The 23,359-nt window shown below is 41.6% G+C and overlaps 2 protein-coding genes across 2 annotated transcripts in view; both read right to left on the bottom strand.

Moving 5' to 3' along the window:
- The window catches only part of LOC308327665 (uncharacterized protein), a gene marked incomplete at its 3' end in the record, with an annotated part of 82,439 nt that overhangs the window by 13,444 nt on the left and 45,636 nt on the right, over window positions 1-23,359 (bottom strand). The window lies entirely within an intron of this gene.
- Window positions 11,146-21,836, bottom strand: LOC308327060 (uncharacterized protein; the record flags this gene model as incomplete). The annotated part of the gene is made up of 6 exons (XM_080780199.1): window positions 21,396-21,836; window positions 17,224-17,774; window positions 15,402-15,661; window positions 11,823-11,954; window positions 11,234-11,614; window positions 11,146-11,150 (listed from the first exon to the last, which is right to left on the bottom strand). Exons 1-6 carry the CDS (start codon window positions 21,768-21,770, stop codon window positions 11,146-11,148), a joined length of 1,704 nt encoding a protein of 567 aa, XP_080636325.1. The 5' UTR covers window positions 21,771-21,836.

Genomic DNA, 23,359 nt, shown 5'->3' with positions numbered 1-23,359 from the left:
ACAATGTTAACAGTGGAAAGGTTTTTCTAGTGTGGACACAATGGTGATTCTTCAGGTCAGCTGACTGAATTAAAAGAGGTTTCCCCAGTGTGGACACACTGGTGTGTCTTCAGCTGACGAGATTCATTGAAACTTTTGTTACAGAGCTTACATTGGAAAGGTTTTTCTCCAGTGTGGACATGCTGGTGTATCTTCAGCTTAGCTGATTCAATGAAACTCTTGTCACAATATTTACATTGGTAAGGTTTTTCTCCAGTGTGGATACAAAGGTGTCTCTTCAGGGCAAATGACTTACTAAAACTCTTGCCACAAAATGGACAGATGAATGGTTTTTCTCCAGTGTGGACACGCTGGTGTGTCTTCAGATTACCTGCGTCATTGAAACTTGTGTTACACAGTTTACATTGGAAAGGTTTTTCTCCAGTGTGGATACAAAGGTGTCTCTTCAGGTCAGATGACCTAGTAAAACTCTTGGCACAAAATGGACAGAGGGATGTTTTTTCTGCAGTGTGGACACGCTGGTGTCTTTTCATCTTACCTGCTTCATAGAAACTCTTGTTACACTGATTACATTGTAAAGGCTTTTCTCCAGTGTGGACAAGCTGGTGCATCTTAAGACCAGCTGAACTACTGAAACGCGTGTCACACAGTTTACACAGGAAAGGTTTTTCCCCAGTGTGGTCATGCTGGTGTATCTTGAGACGATAAGAACTAATGAAACTTTTGTTACACAGTTTACACTGGAAGGGTTTTTCTCCGTTGTGGATACGCTGGTGTGCCTTCAGATGACTTGATTCCCTGAAACTCTTGTTACACAGTTTACACTGGAAAGGTTTTTCTCCAGTGTGGACACGCTGGTGTCTCTTCAGAGTATTTGATTCCCTGAAACTCTTGTTACACCATTTACACTTGAAAGGTTTTTCTCCAGTGTGGACACGCTGGTGTATCTGAAGACCAGCTGAAGTACTGTAACTTGTGTTACACAGTTTACACTGGAAAGGTATTTCTCCAGTGTGGACACGCTGGTGTATCTTGAGAAGATATGAACTACTGAAACCCTTGTTACACAGTTTACACTGGAAAGGTTTTTCTCCGGTGTGGATACGCTGGTGTTCCCTCAGATGACTTGATACACTGAAACTCTTGTTACACAGTTTACACTGGAAAGCTCCAGGGTGGACTCGCTGGTGTCTTTTAAGAGTAGTTGAAACACTAAAACTCTTGTTACAATGTTTACACTGGAAAGGCTTTTCTCCCGTGTGAACACGCTCGTGTGTCTTCAGAATCCCTTTAGTATTGAAACTCTTGTCACAATATTTACAGTGGAAAGGTTTTTCTCCCTTATGGATCATCTGTTGATGCTTCAAAACCTGATATGAACTAATGAAACTCTCGTTACACAGTTCACACTGGAAAGGTTTTTCTCCAGTGTGGACACGGTGGTGTATCTTAAGACTATCTTTACGGCTGAAACTCTTGTTACACACTTTACACTGTAAAGGCTTTTCTCCAGTGTGGACACGCTGGTGTATCTTGAGACGATATGAACTACGCCAACTCTTCTTACACAGTTTACACTGGAAACGTTTTTCTTCACTGTGGACACCTCCAGGTGTCTCCTCCCAATCATCACCGTCTTCAGTGACCTCCCCAGCATAACTGTCTTCAGTGGTCTCCCCACCATCATCACTGGTGTCAGATTCAAGTTCTACTTCAACTTCAACTTCAGAGCAGTGTGAAGAGATGTCTTCATCAACTTTACTGGCTAGGAGCAAACAAAATAGTTAGTCAACAGGATTCCTAAAATGTAAACCTATTTTTCTATCCTCCATCCTCCATGTTTGATGTACAAAGCTTTTACCTACTAAGACTGACAAAACCGTTAGTAAAAAAGCACAAGTTATTACAAGTGGTTCTGAAAACTCAAAACAAGGCTTGTCAGTCTGTCAAAAAGAAAAGAAAAGTTTATATTTTTGACTAAAACTGGATTAAAACCCTTGAAGTTTTTGTCGACTAAAATTAGACTAAACTAGAACTTCACTCTGTCGAGTGCCTACTTGCTTGTTGCACCCAAGTAGGCCATAAATGGCCAAGTAGGCATAAATGGCCTACTAGTGCGCAAGCAGAGCGTGCAAGTACTGGTATAACTGGCTCTCAATGGTGACGTAATAAAGATATGTTTCAGTGTTGGGTGGATTAAAGGAAATGCCTCTATGTACATATATGTATATGTAATTTGTAAATTGATTAGCGGGTATACTGTGGTTACTTGGGTCGTTTGATGCGTACATGTCCCGACACTGAAACATATCATTACGTCACCATCGAAAACCAATTATACCCTGGCATCGGTACATATCTTCATCACATCATATGCTGGTACGGGACATACGCATCAGCACCTGACGAAAAACACTACTTGCACGGTCTGCTTGCGTATGTCCAGTGGCAGCGATTACTTGTGCTTGATATGGCAGTGGTGTCAGATTACATACATGTATACATAGGGGCATTACCTTTAATCCACCCGACACTGAAACATATCATCATTACGTCACCATCGACAACCAATTATACCCTGCATTGGTACATATCTTCATCACGTCATATGCTGCTACGGGACATGCTGCTACGGGACATACGCATCGTAGCACCTGACGAAAAACATTACTTGCCCACTCTGCTTGCGCAGGTAACTATCAAGGATAGAAATTACTAAAATGTGACTAAAACTAATAAGCATTTCGTCCAAATGACTAAAATGTCTGACAAAAAACAACACTGTACCTCTGTGCGGTTTAAAGCATTCCATCAATCAATTCACACGTGGGCTAAGGAGTAGGTTAGACTGTAGTTTGTATACAGTATACGTATGTATGCATGTATGCAACATACCGAGTTGTGGGTGGTCTTCAGGGTCCTCCTGTTTAATGGAAATGTCTTCAGGTTCCTCCTTAATAGAAATGTCCGTGGCTGAGTCTGGAGAGTTCATCTTCACCTGCAGTCTGGACTCCACACACTGGTCTGAAATGAAGCAAATGAATGACTTTAATAACTGGAGACCTAGTGGAGATTAACAGTCTTTGCAAAAGGTTCCAGTTGAAACAGTGTGACAGTTTCACAAGAACAGCTGATTGATTGAATAACTTATTAACAGTTTTGGAGAATTACAGTGCATTTCAAGCACAACGCAATACAAGACTGTTCACTGTGGCCGACACCATAAAGCATTACACTTGTTTACAATAGGGTCCACCATGTTCAATTCATCATAACATTTAGAGACGTACGAATGAGGAGGTAAAAAGGGAAAGAAAACATAGGCCTACAGTGAGGGGAAAAATGAGTGGGTGGTGGGGATTCAGATTTTACAGGGGCCAGTTTCAAATTGCAGCTGTCCGTAGGTGCCCTTTGAGAGCGGTGAATAGGGCAGCCTAGAGGGCAGGCCAAAGTGTGATGTACACCAGGGATATGCAACCTTAGGCACGGGTGCAATGTTCTGCCAACATTGGCACAGGGGAGGGTAAACACTGGCACACTGGCACAAGTGTGAGTTTCTTTTAAGAACACATTGAGAAGAAATGCTGGTTAAGAACAGGTATTAGTGAAAATCTGTTCTTATATCTCTTGCAAGCATGGTGAGTTAAGACACATGAATGAAAATGTATAAAGATTTGGTCTAATTGGGTGAAATATATTATACCTTTGCGACCAGATTTTGTAGTGGCAAGGATTGAATTACTGAAATTCTGTCTTACTCATGTCACTTTAGTTTTTATTTTATTTATTGCTCACAACTTCAACTTCAATACTCCTATGAGTCTTCCTATGAGTATTATATTGTATTGTACTTTAACATTTCTGTAAACATCTCTCTCTCTCCCATAGGCTTTATTTCATTTTTTATTTCATTTTTTTGCTCCTGAAAAGAACATGTGGACTAAACGTTATTAAACTAAAAGTTCGGGAACTTAACTTTAGTCCATTATAGGCCTTATGATCTCCTATGGAGCTGACCTGTTCTGACATTCCATATGTTGATCCTCCCCACCCCCCCGCTGCCACAAAGGCTCATTCATAGTCTGGATTTTCGGTGGTGAGCAGGTGAGGTGACCACCGCTCCGGTGGTGAGCTGACCACCGGAGCTGAAATAACGTTGAGCGGTGGTGAGTAAAAACAGAGAGAAGCGCTGGGGCGGTGACTATGAATGAGATCTCCATAATGGGGTTGACCTGTTCTGACATGCCATGTTTATCTGACCTCATCAAACCCTGTACACTCAAGACACGCTGGCCATATATGGCCAGACTGGCCATATATGAGCCCCCATGCAAAAGCTCCTGTGCTCGCCTAGCAGTCTGCCCTTCTAACAAATAAATGGCTTTCATAGGTAAAATAATACAACAAAGTAAACAACAGAAGGGAAAAAAACAAGAAAACAAAACAAAAACAAACAAACATAAAACAAAGACAGACAGGACAATACAGTCAACAGGAACAAGACAAAATAGAACAAAAACAACAAAACAAAACACAAAACGAGATAACAAAACATCATATCAATGTTCTGTAGCTATTGATGGTGGCATCAATAGCCCTGAAACATGACGGTGCAACGTCATAGTAGCCTACGAGCTGCTTTATGTGAACCACGGCTATGGCATCAACAATACGATTAGCCATGCCATGGTTCACATGACGCTCGTGTTTCAGGGCTACAACTACAAGTTATGCAACCAAACAATGTACTGCTGTCTGTGGCTATAGTAAGTACTTGTTTATGATCACATTTATAACAAGCAAGCAGAAATAAGAGAAATTCATCTTACCTGCTGTGTTGTTGAGCTGCTAACAAAGGTCCTGGCTCCTGCTGCCGACGATACTATTTTTGAAACGACACGATTTAGTTTACGTTGTATAGTAAAGTGTCAACAGTCAGGTGCCATGATGTTTTAACAAACTTCGTAATGTTCGATGGATTTTAGCAGCAGCTGCCTCTTGTGAGCATCATGGGTGTGCATACATTATAGGGTTGTGTACATGCGCACTAGCGCTGGAGAGCACGTATCCTACCATAAAACTGTCACTAGGGGGAGCCATGGTATAGCGTAATGATATGCAGCATTGTATAGCAAATACGTTACACCAATATTCCATTCATTCTTACTCCAGCTAATGTCATCTTTGCCATGGTAAGGATACTGGTCCCTATGAGGAGCAAATGTCACCCTCACTTTGGTGCAGTAACTGCAGTTGCCACGACCACGTCCTGATTCAATGCCACAGGCCGAGCCGTCGCCCTCCCACACTGGGCAGCACTTTTTGGTCCGTAGGCTAGCCCCAGTTGGCACACGGCCGGGGGATCTGGCACAGGCAGGACCCTACAAACAGCAGCAGATTTACGGGCACACCAGAGTAATCTAGTAAGAGTAGCGACACTAGCGTTGACTCCCATTTTAACTGTCTTGTAGCTGTCTGTCTGCCTGCTCCACCTCTTTATGGCGAGGGGTTCCAGAACTTCCAGTGTGTTAGGTCCCTTCCTAAAGTCCAGTAATTCTGGACTTTAGGAAGGGACCTCACACACTGGAACCCTTCTGGACTTTAGGAAGGGACCTCACACACTGGAACCCGGCCTCACCATCAATGGGACAGAGGTGGAGCAGGCAGACAGCTTCAAGTTCCTTGGCCTTCATGTGTCAAAACATCTGGGCTGGAAGGAAAACACTGTTGCTACAGTCAAAAAAGCACAGCAGCAGCTGTACTTTATTAGGATGCTGAAGAAGGCCGGACTTGGTCCTCAGCCCCTTACTGTGTGTAATGTGCGTTTAAAGTTTGGTGAGACATTTTTGTCAACAGAGATGCAGATTTTACTTTGTGTTTTTTTTCTTTTCTGATTTGTTTTGTTTTCAGACTGTTCATTCATATTGTTTCAATGATATTCAGTGGCATATAATTAAAATGTTGTTATATATTTGTTAGTGGTTAATCATCTGTGGTGTTCACATAATGCACACACGCAATTCACTTCTTGCTACTATACTACTATTCGATCAGTCAGATTTTTCAGATTCCATTCCATAGCAGCCTTCCAAATTTTGGAAGGCCCTGGGTAGGCAACCCGGCCTAGCGGGGATATGTGCGTCAATTACTAGTTTATTTAGTTGGTAGGTCATTTTATATAATCGCAGTATTACCCTCAAGGGTTAATTTACTGTCCTTAATGACACTGACTGACATTGTTTACAGTCAATGCAAGCATCTTGTGTCAATAAAATTACACCATCTAGTTCAATATTGAGAATGTAACAAAGGTCCTGCAAACAACCTGCCAAAACACAAAAGTTAACATTTGCACAGACTGATTATTTAATGGGCGGTCGTTTTGAAGAAAGGTATACAACCTTTATTTGTTCTTTATGGCTGTTGGTAGGGTGTTCCACATTTTAGTGGCATAGGAGCGAAATTAATTTACACCCTTAATTGTTATCAACCAAATATTATTAAATGGTTTGGATACTTATTTTGTATTTTCAAAGGTGCCTGATGGAATTCCAAACTACAGGTTTTACCCTGAAGTTTACTTTGGAATGTAGGCTACTGTATGAAGGTACATAAAGATACATTTCCTAGAAATGAGGATGATTAACAATGGTCCTCTATTACCCTTTATCAGAGGGAAACAGATCATCATACACTTTTATTGGTATCCTGAATACTTACAAATGGCAGTAAAGCAGTCCACATATATGCTACACTCACATTGGACGCACGCACGAATTACAGGTCTTCTATAGGTCTATGGAGAAGGAAAGACTTCAAGAAGGGTGCCCTCCTAATGACAACCAGTGTTCATTTCGGCGAAAAATAAATAAAAACTAAGCTATGACGACTAAAAGTAAGACTACATATTAGTGGTGTAACGATATAGCCCACAACACCAGAGGGAGTGCAACAAAGTATACAACCCAGATTCGGCACAAATAATTTTCCTATGCCACCAAAATGTGGAACGCCCTACCAACAGTCATTAAGACATGTGAATCCCTTGACTCCTTCAAAACCGCTCTCAACTCCTTTCCTATGTTGAGTGCTCGGATCTCTTTTTTTTAATAGTTTATGTTCCCGTTGATCCTAAAAAGCAACCACTACACACCTTTAATACACCTTTTATCTCCTTTGACCACCCGGTTGATATTCTCTACAAACATGTATGTATTGGATACAGCATTATTTGTTATGATAGTAGGCAAAAAATAAAAAGGTTTTGTTGGGAAAATATTATGAAACCTCTAATTTAACAACATATTTAACAATTGCTATGTCCCTATAGGTACATCCCACCAACCTTCTTAGACTCCATCACTGCTTCAGGGGACCTGCAGCCTGGAGGCGTGAGGTGGAGGGGGACATCAACCTGCAGGATCGCATAGTATTGTCCCTTCCAAGAGCCAGCCAAGAAGGGCACTCAACAAGAGACGACTTGGCGCACTTCTTCCTGACACCGCAAGGAAGGTGTAGCATGGCTGGAAAGGGTTGTGCGGCGTGGGTTGCGACGCCCTGTACGGTTGAATGCTTGAATGGATATATTTCAATATTTTACTGGAAATAAATATAATTGTCCAGGGCCGTGCAGAGAGCACTGAGGGGGCAGGGGCTCAAACTCCAGAAAAGGGCACATGTGTCGGCGAACGTAGCGCGAGCCGATTTTTGGGGGTGGTCTTTTTGTGGAGTCCGTCCTTTGTGGCATTTCATGACATTGGACAGTAAAATAAGCAATATGTTTTCATTAGTCTGAAACTAAAACTGACTAATGGCAGCCAGCTCATTAAAAGATAATTCATGATAGTGGAATTATCATTACTTGTCAAATGTTCGTCTTGAAGGGCCAATGGCACTTATTGCCCCCCCACATAAGCCCTTATTGGCCCCCACAAGCCCTTATTTCCCCCCCCCCACACACAAGCCCTTATTGGCCCTCCACACAAGCCCTTTTTGCCCCCCCCCCCCACAAGCCCTTTTTCGCCCCCGCATAAGCCATTATTGCCCCCCCACACAAGCCCTTATTTGCCCCCCAAATAAGCCCTTGTTTGCCCCCCCACACAAGCCCTTATTGGCCCCCCACATAAGCCCCTATTGGCCCCCCACTCGATCATGATTGGAGGATGGCCCCTCTCATCCTGATTGGATGGGGGCTAGTGGCCTCCAGGCAATAACGAAACCTAAGCTTTTTTTTTACCCCAGGGGTTAACTGGGGACAGGGAGGAACTCCTTATATGGTCAGCACACTCTACAGTCGGGAGGGAAAAAAGAAAAAAAGAAAAGAAAAAGGTTAGAATTGAAATCACTGAATATACCTTTAATTTGACTAAATTAAAACTGACTATCACTAGGCTATAAAATCAATAAGAAATACTAACCACAGCAATATTGTCATAGTCTACTACAGGAGGTTCTCAACCCGTGGGTCGCGGCCAATAGTACAATATCCAAAATCAGTGAATCACAGACAATATCCAGTCTAATGATATGGATATAATACTGATGCCCTGCCCATGCACAGACAGGCCTAAATTAATCCCCTATGTTGACCAATCAATCATCATCATTATGATGACGTTATGCCCTGTGGAAGCCACTTTGTCTTTCTCATGTGGAATGTGTTTCACTCTGGGAGCGCACTCAGTGCACCATTTCAGTTTACATGACAGACTCCGCACTGGCAGGAGGAGATGGTTCTTTTGGATTACACTACGTAACGGGGATAACTATTACCACTAAGTGTGATAATAAAATGTTGATGGCTACGTAAATGTCTAACTGTGGTTGTTATTGTAGCGTAATTTATTTTGATAGACTGTAGATAGATTGTATTATTCATTTATTTTTAATTTGTTTAATTTTAGTAATTTAAGTAAAAGAAGATTATTGTGTGTCATTTTGTTTTTTTCCTTCTCAATATTGGATTGATGATGTCCAAATAGAGAATATATTCCCACCTGAAGGATCAGATGCTTATTAAAATTGTATTGATGTTGAGAGAACGGAGCGAGCACGAGCAGACAATTAAACACTCATGGTATTCTAACTAACTAGTTTCCGCAGTTGAATGGTTATTTTAGGGGTGCCAGGTAGACTCCTGTCTACCAGAGAAAATATTATTTCCACTTTTATTCTGGGTTTTTTTTAACCACTGGAGAAACCGACACAGGACTTACATATAAAGTATGAACCCTTTGTATTGAGAAATAAACACCATAAACAATAGTTTCAATTATTATATTGAGAATTCAAACAACAGAAATAAACTCAGTTATCCACAGTTCACAGAAAATAAACGCAAAAGTCAACAGCTCATAATGTTTGCAAATAAACAAAAAATTAAAATATAAAAAATATATTTCAGAAACTCAAAACACTGGGGTGAGAGCGTACCCATGTTCCCCAGGTTCTATGTTCCCCACTTGCCCCCGCAAAACAATGGGGTTACACCCATCACCGAAACCTCACGTCAAACCACCATGACAGCATTTGTAAGTCACAAGTGTGACGGAGGTGTTGCATAGCAACAGGACCAATGTTACGATGGCGTATAGGACATATTGACATTAGCTTTAGGGGGGTGCTCTCCTTCTACAAGTGAAATAGAACGGTAGTCAACGTTGGCAGTAGCTACTGCCCTCTGGCGGTAATGAGTTAAACTTTGGTCACAGTTGACATACAGTAGACATCTTTTTTTTTGTCCTGTGAGAACTTGGACCCAAAGTGAAACTCTTGTCACAATGTTCATAGTGGAAAGGTTTTTCCTCCAGTGTGGATTTTCTGGTGTAACTTCAGGTCAAATGGCCAACTGAAACTCTTGTCACAATGTTTACATTGGAAAGGTTTTTCTCCAGTGTGGATACGCTGGTGTGATTTCAGGTGAGATGAAATACTGAAACTCTTGTCACAATGTTGACATTGGAAACGTTTTTCTCCAGTGTGGACACGCTGGTGTGATTTCAGGTGAGATGAAAAACTGAAACTCTTGTCACAATGTTTACATTGGAAAGGTTTTTCTCCAGTGTGGACACGCTGGTGTGATTTCAGGTGTAGATGTATTACTGAAACTCTTGTCACAATGTTGACATTGGAAAGGTTTTTCTCCAGTGTGGATACTCTGGTGTAACTTCAGGTCATGTGACTTACTGAAACTCTTGTTACATTGTTTTGTTTTTGAAAGGTTTTTCTCCTGTGTGGAGTCGGCGAGTCGCTGGTGTGTCTGCAGGTGAATTAATTGATTGAAACTCTTGTCACAATGTTTATATTGGAAAGGTTTTTCTCCACTGTGGATAGGCTCATGTTTCTTCATGCTAGATGACCAACTGAAACTCTTGTTACATTGGTTACATTTGAAAGGTTTTTCTCCAGTGTGGCGAAGCTGGTGTATAGTCAGGCCTGATGACATTCTGAAACTCGTCACAATGTTTACAATTGAAAGGTGTTTTTTTTTCTCCAGTGTGGATACTCTGGTGTAACTTCAGGTCATGTGCCCGTCTGAAACTCTTTTCACAATGTTTACATTGGAAAGGTTTTTCTCAGGTGTGGACACGAAGATGTACACTCAGAGTATATGAATCAATGAAACTCATTTCACAATGTTTACATTTGAAAGGTTTTTCTACTGTGTGGACACGTAAACAATGTACCCTCAGAGTATTTGAATTACTGAAACTCATTTCACAAGGTTTATATTTGAAAGGTTTTTCTCCTGTGTGGACACAAATATGTACCCTCAGAGATCTTCGATCACTGAAACTCTTGTCACAATGTTTACAGTGGAAAGGTTTTTCTCCAGTGTGAACACGCTGGTGTTCCTTTAGGTGACTCATCGAACTGAAACACTTGTCACAATATTTACACTGGTAAGGTTTTTCTCAAGTGTGGATACGCAGGTGTCTTGTCAGGTGACTTGATTTACCGAAAGTCTTGTCACAATGTTTACAGTGAAAAGGTTTTTCTCCAGTGTGGATACGCTGGTGTTCCTTTAGGTGACTAGACACCATGAAACACTTGTCACAATATTTACACTGGTAAGGTTTTTCTCCAGTGTGGACACGCTGATGTTCCTTTAGACGACTAGACACCATGAAACACTTGTCACACCGTTTACACTGGAATGGTTTTTCTCCAGTGTGGATACGCAGGTGTCTTGTCAGGCCACTTGATTTACCGAAAGCCTTGTCACAATGTTTACAGTGGAAAGGTTTTTCTCCAGTGTGGACGACACGCTGATGTTCCTTTAGACGACTAGACACAATGAAACACTTGTCACACCGTTTACACTGGAATGGTTTTTCTCCAGTGTGAACACGCTGGTGTTCCTTTAGGTGACTCAACGAACTGAAACACTTGTCACAATATTTACACTGGTAAGGTTTTTCTCCAGTGTGGATACGCTGGTGTCTTGTCAGGTGACTTGATTTACCGAAAGTCTTGTCACAATGTTTACAGTGAAAAGGCTTTTCTCCAGTGTGGCTCCTCTTGATGTGTTTATGGAGTAAGACCCAAGATGTGACGGCACACGGACATTCAGAACAAGAGAAGACCTGAGTCTGGGAAGACTGGGACATCACTCCTGAGAGAGAGAGAGAGTTTAAGAGAGAAATGCGAAGAAGGGGAAAACCAATTTAAAATAGTGAGTGTGGATAGAAGCCTCCATCTTATCCAGCTCCTAATTTCTGAGTCCTTCCCTGTTAATATTGTATTTGTCATCTTTTATTCTACAATTTAGTCCTCATGGCAAATTAAACACGTACATATCCTTGTGTTTAAAGATGACTAACCTCCTCCGGTCTCATCCCAATCATCACTGTCTTCAGTGACTTCAGAGTGAGATTCAAGTTCAACTTCAACTTCAGAGCAGTGGGAAGATATGTCTCGTTCTTCATCATCATCAACAGAATTGTCTTCTTCACCTTTCACTGCTAGAAATGGTCTTTGAAGTAGTCCATACTGTTCCTCTTTAAGCTCCTCCTGTTCATCTTTATTGTGTGGAGGCTCTGGTTCCTCCTGGAGCAGACTGGGGCTCCTCTCTGGTTCAGTGGGAACCTCATCTTTACACACAACCATGTGCAGGATGTCTAGGAGCAGAAACACAACATGAGAGTCAACACTGAATTCCTAAAATATAAATCCATTCTTCTTCCATGTTCCATGTAATGAGCTATTACCTACCAAGATAAGATTGACTAAATCTAAACTGCTATTAACTACAGGTTATTACTGTAGTTTTAGCAAAAGTAATGTATGTAGTTACTGTAGTAAAAATTGTGTTACAGGTTTTTATTTTCTTAATTTTTTATGGAATCATGAAATTCTGAAACAATTTTAAACATTTGCAGGTCTGATTTCGGAGCAAATTAGTCATGCTACTCGTTATGAAACGGAACCAATTCTGACAATGAAAGCTTGGTACCGCTCCTATCCAGCAGAATAACAAACGCTCCAACTGATATCTCGAGGTTATTTATTTCCCCAAGACAACGTGAAAAACTGCAACACAAAACATAATATCCTTTTTAGAAAGGCATGTAATAAAATCAAATATTACAAAATACCCATTGCTGGGACAGCTACAGGTAGCTTAACAATCTATGTAAAAGATTTCCATGACGTAGCTCTGTGTCTGTACGTCTGTAAATGGGTCTGTGAGTCTGTGAATCTGTCTGCCTGTGTGTCTGGGGCAAGTCTCACAAACTACTGTAGCGATCAGTGCTAAATGTCTTGTTCACGCTGCCAGTCGGCCAAGCTAGTATTTTTCACACCCGATAGAAATTGCGCTGCACATGATGGCAATGTTTCAATTTAGTAAAGAGTAAGAAAGTGCAGACGCTAAGCTTTCAAATGCTTTGAAAGCTGTTAACCAATAAAACACTATTATTGGTAAACTAACCCTCTGTACATCATGAACTAATAATTAGTTGATCAGAGTCGGCCCTGTACTTTTCCACCAAATCTCTTGCTTGGGAACGTTGGAACATTAAAACCAGTTAAGACACATGCGTGGCCGGTTAAGACACATGGCCGGTTAAGACTCACCTGTACATTGGACCAAAAGATATGCAACCGTGAGCTTGTAGATTGTCTATTTTAGGCAACGGTTCAACCCACAATTTAGGGATGCTGGGATTCAAATGGTTAAACCTCAAACCAAAAGCTGAGAAAAAGCCTAAAATATAGTGTAATATCACCCAGTTCAGAGTCAGACAGACCCATTTCTAGACGGAGACACACAATAAAAACTTATACTTACTACATCCATATTGTAAAGAAAATCACAAGGTGAATTCTGGTGCAAAATATGAAGTGTCTTTTTTATGGTGATAAGAAAATAAGACAATTTTAAATTTAAATTTGACAGATATTCCTATGGAGGCTTTACATATCGGGATATTAGTTCAGTTCAATGTAAAGAAATTAAGGTTCGTTAACATTTTCATGAGATTAGGAAAACTATACATTTGTGGAAACTTCAGAGTATGACAAATAATATAAACCCCGATTCCATTTGTGCAGAATCCAATATGGTTTGAAATGAAAGAGACCGGATTATAATGTGGTATTTTTAAAGGACCAAGCCCGAAAAGACTTCTTTGTCCTTACCGAGAATCCGAAATAGTTCCATACGACTGACTAAAGTTTGGGAAAAGCCATTTCTCAACCTCCACTCGCTCGACAGAGTATAATTGGCTGTCAATTTCTTTCGGCTTTCTTTACATATTATGCTGTTCAGAGCGCAGTGAGTGTAGACAAACTCCTCCTTCGCTCTCTGCCCAGAAGAAAGGGGGCGGGGACTTTGGGAGTGCTCAGAACACAACCGACATATAAGCAAACAATGCCTTGCATTGCGGCGCAGTAGCAACGCGTTGTTAGCTTGTAGATTTGTTATTTTTGGTGAACGAAACCGTCGTACTGCAGAAGTACCCCCCCCCCCCCCCCCCCATGGAATCATCTTTTTTGTTTGTCATGATGAAATATTAAAGAGTAGCTCAAGTTGCCATGTATTGCTGTACTTCAATATATTTTGATGAGAAATATCTTTTATGGAATATTTTACATTGGGTAAAATATACCCGCGTTTAGTGATGGTGTAACAAAATATATGTTTAGTGTTCTAGGGTTAAATAGGGCTAAAACCGCGGCGCTCTGAGCCTTTTAGAGCTATTAGGGTCGGCAGGGAAGGAGTAACTAGTTCAGTTCACAATTGTAAAAATGATCTAGTTCAGTTCATAATTCAACATTTTTAACTAAAGTTCATGGTTCCAAAAAAATGAACAATTTTAGTTTTTTTTAAAGTTTTTTTTCATATTGTCTTCACCAGGCCGAACGCGTGGGGGGGAGAGTATGTTTTGCACTCCGTCCGTGTGTGTGTGTGTGTGTGTGTGTCTGTTCGTCTGTGTACAGCTAATCTCCGGCACCGTTAATCCGGTCGATGCCAAATTTTGCACACACACTCCCTGGATGCCAACGATGAACCTCTGCCCCACATTTTCCAGAACGGCCTGTTATAGCGCTACCAGGAGACCAACCTTTTCTATTGCTCCTCCAGATTCTGTCCAAAAATCCCGCAAATTGTTACACAGTACACACTATCTCTATAGTCATGTCACGTGTTCAAGACGGATCTGTCCAATATTTCATATTCCATCCATTTCATATTCCATCCTAACCGGATCTGTCCAATATTTGAACAAAAAAATTGTTTTTCAAAAGTCGGCCCCCTGGTGGAGCTACAACAGGCCGTTCTGGAAAGTTTGGGGCAGAGGTTCATCGTTGGCATCCAGGGAGTGTGTGCAAAATTTGGCATCGACCGGATTAACGGTGCCGGAGATTAGCTGGTAACTCACAGATGGACACACACACACACACACGGACAGAGTGTAAAACATAAAAGGAACATCAGTGCAACTCTGTCCCCATGCCTTTGGCCGGGTGGAGACAATACATGAAAGACGTTTCGGCCATTCTTTTTTGAGTGTGTATAGAGAATACAAAAATGAGTTAAGATTCGCTCTCGTCACTGTGTGCGACCCAGTGCCTTTATTTTCATGATGTTGATCTAAGTGGATAGCGCACCAGAGTGTGGTGATGACAAGAAAGAGCTAATCCTGTCAGAGATTTGTGTGAATGTAGGCCTACAGTATGTTACAGTTCAGACTCACAGACCATTTCTAGATGTTTTATGACGTACATATAGCGGTTTTATCTGTGATTGGCATTGCACTTGAGCAAAAGATGATGTGCCTTAAGATATTCTGATGACATGATACATACCGGGATATTATCAGTTATCACTGTCATGATGTTTTTGTCATTGTATTGTATATTACCCATTATAGAAAAGAAGAGAAAATGAAACTTACCGAGTGGGTGGTCATCAGGTTCCCGTTTGATAGAAACGTCTACAGGTTCCCGTTCGATAGAAACGTCTTCAGGTTCCCGTTTGATAGAAACTTCTACAGGTTCCCGTTTGATAGAAACGTCTTCAGGTTCCCGTTCGATAGAAACGTCTACAGGTTCCCGTTCGATAGAAACGTCTTCAGGTTCCAGTTTGATAGAAATGTCCCTGTCTGAAGCTGGAGAGATCATCTTCACCTGCAGTCTGGACTCCACACACAACGGTCTGAAATGAAGTGAATAAGGACTTTAATAACTGGAGACCATGATGGTGTCAAGAACAACAATACTACTATGTAAAGACAATCTTGAGATTATGGTACTGATGAATTAGGGACGAAGACATGCTTCATTTAGGAAGAAATATCAAAATATTGCCTCATGCAATTCAAATAATGGTCCAAACTAAAGTGAATAAGGCGAAGGTAACCCATTTGTTTATGATTGATGAAGGGTCATCATATTTACGTTATACTTAAGTGTATTCTGTTCCATTGTGGATTACCAGTGATGGAAAAAGTACTCAAATGTTTTACTTAAGTAAAAGTAACCAATAAGACTAAGACATCCTGAGGGCGAGAAGGCATGCACGCTGGGCGAGCGCTGGTGCTTTGGCATGGGGGGGGTCAGATCAACATATGGAATGAATTCTGTACTGGCCATATATGCGCGTCTTGCGTGTACTTGAGGGTTTGATGAGATCAGGCCATATATGGAGCATGTCTTGAGTGTACAGAGTTTGATGAGGTCAGATCAACATATGGAACGTCGGAACAGGTCAGCTCCATATATGGAGATCTACGGGTGGCAGCGGTTTCTTGAGTGTACAGGGTTACTATGTACATGGTTACTTTACACCACTGTGGATTATATATTTGAGCTTGAACTGAAACAAGGATGAGCAAGTCTAACACGGTTTAGAACTTGACTTGCAGTGTCAGGTTTAAGAAAACAGACAACGTCAACAGACAGTATATTCCCCCTGTCTCTGCCAAGGCTTCTCTCTGGTCTGCAGAGTTCAGAGGGACCCACTCGATATCGTTACGTTTACTTAACTAACAATTTAACTTAAGCACATATCGCAGGTGCACTCATGAAACTAATCTATATGTGTGCACAACTGCACGCACAATATGATGTATTGTAGACGCTATACACCTTGCCCTCCACTATCATTATCCACTATTATATGTGCAGTATATAATGCTACAATAAAGGCTGATGTTAACTATAGGGACACAATAATAATGACATCAACTATGTATTAGAAAAGATTAGATGAACTATATCTATTAATTTCATTCAGTCTTTATTCTGGTTATGCTTGTTTTTATATGACATGATGAATTATTCCAGTTTTATAGGAATTCTTTATTTAGATTGAGCATAGTATTATATTCGCTTATGAATTTCTGCTGTCTTTAGGAGAAACATAATTTTTTTAATTAACAGCATGCAACAAAACAATATAGGCTATATACAATATATATTGCTGCTGCAAGAGCTTGGTTGTTTATGATCACCCGAGGACCACGGATGTTACAATCCTCCTCGGCCGGGTATTAGGTACCCATATCATACGTATTGTTCAATAAAAAACATTTTAATCTGATCGGTGGCCATTTTCTCACATTATGGTTCTATGCTGCATTTGGTATGGTTTTTGAAGTGATGAAGTAAAAAAGAAAAAATCAATCAATCTTAATGAATCCAAAACTAATACCGTTAAATTTTCCTTTTATATAAAGTAGGAATTTCTGATGTTTCTTTTACATTCTTCATACACACCTTCCATCTCCAGACAGGTGGATTGGCTTGGATGATCCGGGTCCGTCTTCCTGGTCCTCCTCTTCAACGTAGAGTCTGGCTGGGATCTCGTCCCTCTGTGCTACATATTGTTTCTCAATGGCAGGACCGACGTATGACTTCTGCATGTCACAGAAGGTGGTGGGTTGGGTCATCTGCTGATTGGGTGCAACCCAATCCACCGACTCTGTGATGGTGCTCCCCGTGAACAGCACAGAGGCAGCACTCATTTCAGGAGATGAAGTCCAAGTGCCAGAGTGTCCTCCAAGGCAGTCCCATCGAACCTTCATCTGTGCCTGGACATAGGTCACATGCGTTTCATTTATGGGCTTTCCACAGTGCTGACACATCCTGAAGAGTTCTTTGATCCTGGACTCATAAACAATCACCTTCGGCTCCTGCCAACCATTCACCTTCACCTCCTCGTGAGATAAAACTGGGGTGGCGGTGGCGCTTGAGTCATCTTCAGGCATAGACACTGGATCCTTGGGGTCAAGTACTTCACCACTGCTGCTACTGGTGTCCATAACAGCCTAATTGTAAAAGAAAATGTAGAGAAAAAAGAAAGAAGCTAACACAGTCTGTCTCATTTAACCCATTAAGATCAGAGGCCGATTCTACAAATGGCTTCTAAATCAGTGGTTCTAAAATAGCCGATGTATGCTCACAGAACATCACTTGGTGCTGTGCTGTGAACTTGTACATCTGCTATTATTGAACATATACATCTGCCGTTATTTAATAGCCAATGCAAATATATAAAATGACCAGTGTTGTGTCCGAACGCGTTCAAAGAACGATCGTTCACAAACTCGTTCATATTTTGGGTGAACGTGAACTGAACGTATATGTATTTCTGCTTGATGAACGTCATTGTTCAACTTCGTTCAAGGTTGAGTGTTTCCAATGGAGCCTTCCAGGCGAAATCCCCGGCGCTAAAACACACCCTAAACATTAGGCATGTAACGATTCACTCAACTCACGATATGAGGTTCACGATACGATTTTTCACGATATTAAAAAAACATATATTTTAAAGAAAAATTACCGTTTCACAAGCTCACATTTCACATCACACACTAGCCCCCCTTAAAAAAAAATATATATATATAGTCGGGATTAATATTGATATATATCGATATACGATATATCGTTACATGCCTGCTAAACATACCTTAGGGTGCTTTCCGAAATACCGCACCGGAGCGCACTCGCCTATTACCGGTAGTTTGAATTGCACAGTGCGCTCAGTGCGCTATTTCCGAACGTGCCCTAAATATCTAGCGGAAAACCAACCAATAAGTGCTTATCCGACACAAATTAACTAATCTTTCTCAACCGTCACTGGAGCGCGCATCGCATGATGATCCACTCATGCATGCAGACAAGACAGCAGACACTGTCCCGACTCCCAACACAAACACTGAGGAAACTTGTTGTTTGATTAAACATAATGTGCCACGAATAATAGCTTCCTATAGCTTAGTTGGTTATTTTGACGTTGAGGAGGTACGTGTCCTGGTGTACATAATATCGCCACGAACGGCCAACAAAAGACATCTCTCTTCCACAGTGAGTGAAGCGCTGTGATGCCTGATTTATTCTTCGTCGTACTTGTGTTCCATGCTGAAAATAGCTTATCTACAAGCTCACAACGCGTCACGTCCGCGATGCGTTGTGAGCTTGTAGATCAGCTATTTTCAGCATGCAGAGATATGTAGGCTCTGAGAACATTCAGAAACTTTTGCATTCACAATAGTGCCCATGAAGACAAGGAAAATAATTAAGAATTCAGTGGCATTTCACATTGCAAAAGAGCAATTTTTGTAAAATGTAAAAAGAATGTGATAAGGATTAAGGAATTATTTTGGATAATGGTAATGGAGATATTTGGACTTCATTTGGAATAAAGTCTGCGATTTTATATGGCTATGGGCTGTGGCAATAATTAAAAAGGGGGAAAATAGAAAAATAACTATAATATTTCTTTATGGAACGATGAACTTTAGGCTTGTGGTTCCTGGTGTAGAAGTGGAGGGTGTTCCAGCTACAAACTAAACAATAAAAAGGTATTAGCATCCTCAATTCTCATTCTCACACTCACAGTAAGCATCAGAGACTTTCGGTACGTCCAATTAGTTTACAGACATCAAATAATAAGGGACATATTAACCCCCAAGCTTGGGCCGGTAATCTTTTTGGGGCCCAAAGGGCCTCTTATCTGGGCCACGGCCCCACCGGCCGATTGGCTAATTTGGCCCCGACAATAATAACCATATGTAAAGCAATCGCCATTCACCAGTGGCTGTTACCTGGTTCATTCTACACAACATCTGGCAGTGTGTGGGTCTCAAAATAGACACTAATAAACAGTGACTTGTAGGTGGGCGACACTACAGAGAAGACTTTGTCAAGTGGCTAGATAGCCTTTGCTTGTGTAAGACACACGTTATGACAAACATGTTGCTGCTTATATAGCATTTTAACCCCAACCAACCATCCCTCTTTCCTACTTTTGGCCAGGGTCAGGTCAGCAGTTGATTCAGTGGGGGTCAATTTAGGGTTTGAGTAACCCCTCTCCAATGACCCCTGGAGGTCCTAGCAAAATGAAGAGTTTAATAAATATTATTATTTCACCAGCTAGAACATACCCCAAGAGACAATGCATAAGAATCAATTCATAATAATACAATACGGTATATTCCACTCTATTTACTGATATTTCACAAGTGTTTCTCACTTGGGGTTACGTACCTGTACATTTACATGCTATGTGGTAGAACCCCAAAGAACTAGAATAAGTGCCTTTCTGGGCACAGGTCTCCACCAGGAGAATAGGAGTGTGTGTGATGTTTGGCAGACAGTTTTATGCAGATGCAGATGCTGTAAAGATTTGACTTGGCCCGTTATAGCACTACCATGAGGCCAATTTGAAAAATCTCAAGTGGCATTGCTTCCTCAGCCTATTGGGAATATGCGTGCAGTTTCACATGCACTCTGGCACTGCGTTCACGATTTGCAGCATTTTGTACGAAACGGGCCACTCCTGAAAACTTTAGAAGACAATCTTAGCCAATCAGTGCCGAATCTGGGAAATCCAACAGACTCGTCTTGATCACATGACTAGAGAGATCATGTGTACTGATTTGCGTGCTCAAAGGTTGGTAGGAGTCTGTCCCCCATTTTGAAAAATTACCTCCAGAGAGACCAAGTCTGCTCACTAACCCTACCAGTCTATGAGCACTCATCCTGGGTATAGATTTGGGCAAAATGAGGGAGTCCAAAAATGATCCATAAAGCACCAGGGAGAGCTCCGGACAGACCCCTACCCACCTTTGAGCACTCATCGTGGGCATAGAATTGAGAAGAAATACCTCCAGAGAAAGCGAGTCTGCTCACTAACCCTACCCGTCTATGAGCACTCAACCTGGGTATAGATTTGGGCAAAATGGGGGAGTCCAAAAATGATCCATAAAGCACCAGGGAGAGCTTCGGACAGACCCCTACCCACCTTTGAGCACTCATTGTGGGCATAGAATTGAGAAAAAATACCTCCAGATAGACTGAGTCTGCTGACTAAACCTACCCACCTTTGAGCACTCATCGTGGGCATAGATTTGGGCGAAAAAATCTGATCTATAAATGAAATCATGAATGCCATGGCATGAATCATGATTAACTAACTAGTTAATTCATGATGAAGTAAGTCATCATGAATTGATGAATTGTGATGAAATAATGCTTAACTAATGTATTAGTTAAGCATTAGTTAATCATTATTTCATTAACCTTATCTGCAAGTGTTACCCAACATGGATGCATGCTAGATGTAAAGAAAGGGTTTGTTTACATCTTGCCCTAATGCATTTCCAATGGAAGTCACATGGTTTGACTTAGAAAGGAACCGACATGTTCCTCCAAATGTTTACAGTTGGGGGTTTGATAGCGTGCGTTGAAAAAGAAGTTTATTAAAACGCCAAACAAACAACAAAAAAGATGTGGCCGGTGTTCTAGTTTAGCTACCGTATGTTATAGCCATGTTTTCTCAATGTACTCGGATGAAGTCATGTTTCATACTGTATACTAAATAATACTACCACGATTCGATCAAAACAGTACTATGACAATTACTGTAAATAACTTTATTTGACTACCTCTGTGCGAGTGCGACTCCGAGTCCTTTTCGCTGGCGGAGGTTCAGCGGCCTCTGCTTGTTCCTCCAGGTTGATAGAAGGAACCGCGGTGGTCGACAGCACGGTTCCAGGCTTTCTACCACCCATAAGACGGTACCTCGTCATGTCGCCCCGTTCAAACTCCTCCGGTTGGAAGTGCAGACTACACACACGCTCGTTCTGTAGCTCCATGAGTGGCGTGTTCTCGTTGTACTTCGGGTTCCTGATTGCTCTGACCCATTCCCTGCAACGCGCTGGGTCGTTGACTGGGAATTTGAAAGAGCTAAGTTCACCAGGATGATCCCTCCGCTTCCGAAATTTACAGTATGGTACCGCGCAACGCCGAACAACTGACATGATTGCGCTTCCAAAAAGTCGCAAATACAAATAATACTCAAGAAACAAGTCTGATAACTGAAGACTGCTCTGGATCCTACTCTACAAAGTACAAAGTGAATATAGCCCCCCGGGCCGAGAATTTAACCCAACTTCCGGCACATTGCTGCCTCCCACTGGTCGGGAGTATACCTCCTTTCTGTCCATTATAAGATTATAACTCCTATAATAGCAGTCGTGTTTCTGCCATGAAATTAAGCACCGCTTTTACAGTCTGTGCCTGGTTTTCTGTTGGGTTTAAGGAGCTTTTTGAGCGTCACTCTGCTTATGTGGTCACTTGCCACTGCTGCATACACCAATTCTCTTTCTTCGGTGTACCGGGTGCACTCCATGAGAACGTGTTCCACTGTTTGGTCTTTTTTGCACGTGCTGCACAATCCATCTGGGTGCTTCCCCATTGCCCCATGCCAGTCCACAGTGTCCCAACCTAAGTTGTCATTGTCACTGTCTGCCTTCTCTCCGCCCCAAGGCAAGATAGCATGCCCCCTTTTTTTTTTACACTGTTCTGGATCTTGAAGTAATGCCTTCCTTTCTTTCCCCTTTCCCACTGCTGCCAGCCTGCTGTTATTTCCCTTTTGATGATAGATCTGCACTCGTATGCTCCTATTGCTACATTTATATCTATTGACTTGCATAGCGACTTTCTCGCTGCCCTATCTGCCATCTCATTCCCTTCCACATGGGCCGGTACCCAGAGGAAACCTACTTCCCCTCCTACTTTCTCGATTTTGTAAAAGTGGACCAACACCTCCACCAATCAGGTCTGACCGAGCTCCCAGCTTTCCTTCTCCCATGTTCATAAGCACAGAGGCCGAGTCCGAGCATATGACCACCCATGTCTAGGCTTCACCTCCTCCACCCACTTCAATGCCCAGATTATTGCCATCAGCTCGACTGTTGTAAATACTGAAACCCCCTCAGACAGCCTCTTATTTACAGACACCTCCATCTTATGGACTGTATATGCAAAACCTGCCTTCGCTGACTTATGGTCTTTGGCCACATCTGTGTATATCTGGAGGTGATGTTCCCAGGTGCTTTCCAGCCTTTTAGCTACCATGTTACTGTAGTACGTGCTGCCCTGCTCTTTTATTGCCTCGAGTAGGCTTAGGTCTATTACTGGTGTCGGTAATAACCACCACTGGGCAGTGCGTGCTGGTTTTCATAGTAACTGCGACTTGCGGTCGCAATAATAATAATAATCATTATCATAATAAAGCTCAACATAAATGGTCACCCGTAACACTTAAAACAAATTGGTTGGATTTAAAAGGAATGGAGTGTAATTTGCCATAAGCACATTTCGGAGGGAAAAAAAGTTGTATTGTATTTTTGTATTAACGCTAGAATGATGGTCTCCATTTTAGCATGCTAACTTTCCAGGGGGGAAATCCTGCAGTTTCCATTAGCTTGTAATGGATTCCCTATCAATGATGTCACTGGTAGCTGGTTTCCTGAAAGATGGAGTGCCATGATTTATTTTCTAGTTTTTCATGTGTTTGAGGTGACAGTGTGTGTAAGAGCCACTGTTTTGTTCTATTTCTATAATG

This window comes from Protomyctophum bolini, assembly GCF_963924005.1.
Source record: "Protomyctophum bolini genome assembly, chromosome: 13".
Lineage (NCBI taxonomy): Eukaryota > Metazoa > Chordata > Actinopteri > Myctophiformes > Myctophidae > Protomyctophum > Protomyctophum bolini.
This window is presented reverse-complemented; position numbering and strand designations above follow the sequence as displayed.